General features: G+C 45.7%; 1 protein-coding gene across 3 annotated transcripts in view; it reads left to right on the top strand.

The window, feature by feature from the left end:
- cacnb2a (calcium channel, voltage-dependent, beta 2a) overlaps nt 1–5000 on the top strand; it is a 38448-nt gene that overhangs the window by 33420 nt on the left and 28 nt on the right. For all 3 annotated transcript variants that reach the window (XM_042704344.1, XM_042704341.1, XM_042704342.1), the window contains exon 13: nt 2881–5000. This exon is cut by the window's right edge and continues 28 nt beyond it. In XM_042704344.1, the coding sequence (XP_042560278.1) occupies nt 2881–3357 (477 nt within the window). In that variant the 3' untranslated portion in view covers nt 3358–5000. The remainder of the gene's footprint in view (nt 1–2880) is intronic.

The following is a 5000-nucleotide window of genomic DNA, read 5'->3' as shown; positions in this document are numbered from 1 at the left end:
AGTAATAGTTCTGTTCACTTTTTGTTAAGCAGACTGTGTTGTTAACTATGCAGCAAATTGAATTGCCTTTATCTGGTTATATTTGCATTTTGTCTAATGTGATGATATTGTCTGTTTGAAGGCTTTTTTTGTGTGTTAAAACTAGAAAGCTCTGTTTATTTTTGGCTTGGGATAGCCTTCTGTTAATTTTGTACTATAGGCTTGACATAATCTGCAGAGGATAAAATAAAATCTGCCTCCATTAATTGCACTTTCATGGAGACCAAATCTAAGAAGTATCGGTATCGGTACTCGGTATCGGCAAGTACACAAATAAAAATACTCGTACTCGTATCGGTTTGTAAAAAAGTGGTATCGTGCATCCCTAATTTAAAGAAAACCGATCGTTTGCATGTCAGGCGATCAACACAACTTCTCAACTAAAAAGTAAAGCTCCTTGTCCATTTCTGTTGAAAAGTTTTATCCAACCAGAGACCGGATTAAAGTGACGACATCCGGTTTTAATACACATTCCTTAGCCATACGTTTTCCCTACCGACAACTCCTCTGTGTGCTGAGTGCGGTGTTACGGATAAATCATTCCCCTGTGTGCTGAGTGCGGTGTTACGGATAAATCATTCCCCTGTGTGCTGAGTGCGGTGTTACAGAGAAATCTCTCCTCTGTGTGCTGAGTGCGGTGTTACAGAGAAATCATTCCCCCTGTGTGCTGAGTGCGGTGTTACAGAGAAATCATTCCCAGGTGTGCTGAGTGCGGTGTTACAGAGAAATCATTCCCCTGTGTGCTGAGTGCGGTGTTACAGAGAAATCCCTCCTCTGTGTGCTGAGTGCGGTGTTACAGAGAAATCATTCCCCTGTGTGCTGAGTGCGGTGTTACAGAGAAATCATTCCCCTGTGTGCTGAGTGCGGTGTTACAGAGAAATCATTCCCCTGTGTGCTGAGTGCGGTGTTACTGAGAAATCCCTCCTCTGTGTGCTGAGTGCGGTGTTACAGAGAAATCATTCCCCTGTGTGCTGAGTGCGGTGTTACAGAAAAATCATTCCCCTGTGTGCTGAGTGCGGTGTTACAGAGAAATCCCTCCTCTGTGTGCTGAGTGCGGTGTTACAGAGAAATCATTCCCCTGTGTGCTGAGTGCGGTGTTACAGAGAAATCATTCCCCTGTGTGCTGAGTGCGGTGTTACAGAAAAATCATTCCCCTGTGTGCTGAGTGCGGTGTTACAGAGAAATCATTCCCCTGTGTGCTGAGTGCGGTGTTACAGAGAAATCCCTCCTCTGTGTGCTGAGTGCGGTGTTACAGAGGAATCATTCCCCTGTGTGCTGAGTGCGGTGTTACAGAGAAATCATTCCCCTGTGTGCTGAGTGCGTTGTTACAGAGAAATCATTCCCCTGTGTGCGGTGTTACAGAGAAATCATTCCCCTGTGTGCTGAGTGCGGTGTTACAGAGAAATCATTCCCCTGTGTGCTGAGTGCGGTGTTACAGAGAAATCATTCCCCTGTGTGCTGAGTGCGGTGTTACAGAGAAATCATTCCCCTGTGTGCTGAGTGCGGTGTTACAGAGAAATCATTCCCCTGTGTGCTGAGTGCGGTATTACAGAGAAATAATTCCCCTGTGTGCTGAGTGCGGTGTTACAGATAAATCATTCCCCTGTGTGCTGAGTGCGGTGTTACAGAGAAATCATTCCCCTGTGTGCATTGACTCCTCTGACTCCTCTGACTCCTCTGAGTGCTGAGTGTGTGTGTGTGTGTGTGTGTTCTCCTCTGTGTGTTGAGTGTGTGCATTGACTCCTCTGAGTGTTGAGTCCTAAGTACTCATCTGCAGACACGTCTATGTTTAGGTCCGCGCACCGGTCTTAGGTCTGTGTTGCGTAACCAGGATGGTCTGTGCGGACGGTCCATCCAGCACCAAACTTTAGGTCTGTGCACCGAGCGCACGTGGACTGCGCATGTGCTTGCAGGTTTCAACTGGCTCAGGGTCAAGAGAAAACTAAATCCATTTACGCTATTTATTCATTTAGCAGACACTTTTCACTATTTATTCATTCAGCAGACACTTTTCTACAAAGCGACTTACAGTACAGACACACATTTTCATCAGTATGTTTTCTCCCTGGGAATAAAACTACTGGACAGCCACTGATAAAATGACTTTTTTCATGCTTCCACAAATCTTAACCAATTAGATTAAAACGGTATTTTAAGGCAGGTAGCTAATGCCTAACAGTTATGAAGAGACAGAGATAAATTATAGACCTATAAAAAATATCAGTCTTTGTTGTATATTCACACAACATGGAAATATTATTTCAAACACTGTGATTGAGCTTGTGTGCTGACAGACGCGTCCGCAACAGCAAAACTAGGGTTAGGATTAACCCTAAACTAGTGTACTAAAGCAGATAGTTCCCGAGAGGAGGTTCCTGCTATGATCTTAGCTGTAAGTGTGTTCTGAACTCAACACTATGATCTAATGTGTGTGTGTGTGTGTGTGTGTGTTCTGAACTCAACACTATGATCTAATGTGTGTGTGTGTGTGTATTCTGAACTCAAAACTATGATCTAATGTGTGTGTGTGTGTGTATTCTGAACTCAAAACTATGATCTAATGTGTGTGTGTGTGTGTATTCTGAACTCAAAACTATGATCTAATGTGTGTGTGTGTGTGTGTATTCTGAACTCAAAACTATGATCTAATGTGTGTGTGTGTGTGTGTTCTGAACTCAACACTATGATCTAATGTGTGTGTGTGTGTGTGTGTTCTGAACTCAACACTATGATCTAATGTGTGTGTGTGTGTGTGTGTGTGTGTGTGTGTGTTCTGAACTCAACACTATGATCTAATGTGTGTGTGTGTGTGTGTGTGTGTGTGTGTGTGTGTGTTCTCAGGGAATTCGAAGAGAGGGGAACAGTGCTGGCCCAGAGGAGGAGAGGAAGGATCACCATCATCATCATCATCATCATCGCCAGTCACAGAAGGAAGAAAAGCAACAGCAGGGAGAACAGCCACTCCGGAGGGCTGAGAGCGGCCGCCGCAGCGCACACACACACACACACACACACACACACCACCACTCATTCTCAGCACGGACTGAACACCAGCGCCACAGCAGAGCACGGGGCCAAGGACGTCTGTCTCGGCAGAACACACCGGAGAGCCAGGACTCACACACACACTCTGTCACACACACGTCACACTCTGTCACACACACGTCACACTCTGTCACACACACGTGGCCCGAGCCACCTGAGGAGGAAGAGGAGGAAGAGGAGGAGGAGGAGGAGGACCGGCGCCAGACCAGTCGTCATGACCACCACCATCATCGTCACCATGACAACGTGGGGGCGCTCCCACTCATCCCATGAGGAGGAGCATCTTTACAGACTCAACACACTCTCATGTCGTCATGGATACGGAACACACTGAACACTCTCTCATGTCGTCATGGACACTCAACACACTGAACACACTCTCATGTCGTCATGGAAACTCAACACACTGAACACACTCTCATGTCGTCATGGACACTTCACACACTTCCTCTACGCACACTTTACTCTCGTCATGGACACTTCACACACTGAACACACTCTCATGTCGTCATGACAACTCTAAGGGCCCTTTTTTGACATCCTGCAGAGCGAGCAGTAAAAGCCTTAAGTGGGCAGAGCCAGGCCAAAGTCAATTAGTGAAAGGTTTAATTAATGTAAAGTTTAATTAGTGAAAGGTTTAATTAATGTATAGTTGAATTAATGTCGTTTAATTAGTGAAAGGTTTAATTAATGTATAGTTGAATTAATGTATAGTTTAATTAGTGAAAGGTATAGTTTCATTCATGTATAGTTTAATTAGTGAAAGGTTTTTGTGAAAGCTGACCAATAGCATTGTTGAGCAATCCCTTTGAACTGAACGATGACTCTCAGATGCGATTACAATGTAAGAAGACATCGCCGTGGGGCATAATTAGTCCATATCACCGTGGGGCATAATTAGTCCATATCACCGTGGGGCATAATTAGGCCATATCACCGTGGGCATAATTAGTCCATATCACCGTGGGGCACAATTAGGCCATAATTAGTCCATATCACCGTGGGGCATAATTAGGCCATAATTAGTCCATATCACCGTGGGCATAATTAGTCCATATCACCGTGGGCATAATTAGTCCATATCACCGTGGGCATAATTAGGCCATATCACCGTGGGCATAATTAGGCCATATCACCGTGGGCATAATTAGTCCATATCGCCGTGGGGCACAATAAGGCTGTGGGTTCTGGACAGTGTTCGCCAAGAACGCTTTCAAAAGGAATCATTGGAGATCATAATAAGTCACACACACCCTCTCACACACACACCATTCCCTAGCCTATCGTACTGTACTAGTTAGATTCTGTCCATAGTCACCCTGTTGGCCGTGGCCCTGTCTCATTATCAGTGCCCAATCCCAACAACACCCTCTCACACACACACACACACACACACACACACATCTCATTATCAGTGCAGAATCCTTATCTTCATCACAACTGGTAATATTACAGGACAGGGTTAGGGTTAGGGTCAGGGGTTAGGATCTAACCCACGGGACAGTGCACCCCCTCTGTTAAAACAGGTCTGCTAATATGTTCATGAGACTGATATGACTAGCCGGGGCCCTGTGGGTGAGGGCGTGGCCCTGTGGGGGAGGGCGTGGCCATGTGGCGAGGGCGTGGCCCTGTGGGTGAGGGCATGGCCATGTGGGTGAAGTGGTAACTGCCCCTCTGGTTCACTACAGACTCCTCCTCTAACTGGATGCTATTGTTGTACACTCAGGTAGCACACACTTATTCACACACACACACATTCACACGCACACACACACACACACAGGGGCCAGGGTTCGGTGGTCCAGACTGTTTCTAAATGGGGGGTGGGGGGGGTTCTTTCTTTTTCTTGTTAAGTTTGTACGCATTTGTATATACTACATAAGTCCATGATGTGTCAAATGCAGATAAATATATAT

Source organism: Clupea harengus, unplaced genomic scaffold (genome assembly GCF_900700415.2).
Source record: "Clupea harengus unplaced genomic scaffold, Ch_v2.0.2, whole genome shotgun sequence".
NCBI classification, from domain to species: Eukaryota; Metazoa; Chordata; class Actinopteri; order Clupeiformes; family Clupeidae; genus Clupea; species Clupea harengus.
This window is presented reverse-complemented; position numbering and strand designations above follow the sequence as displayed.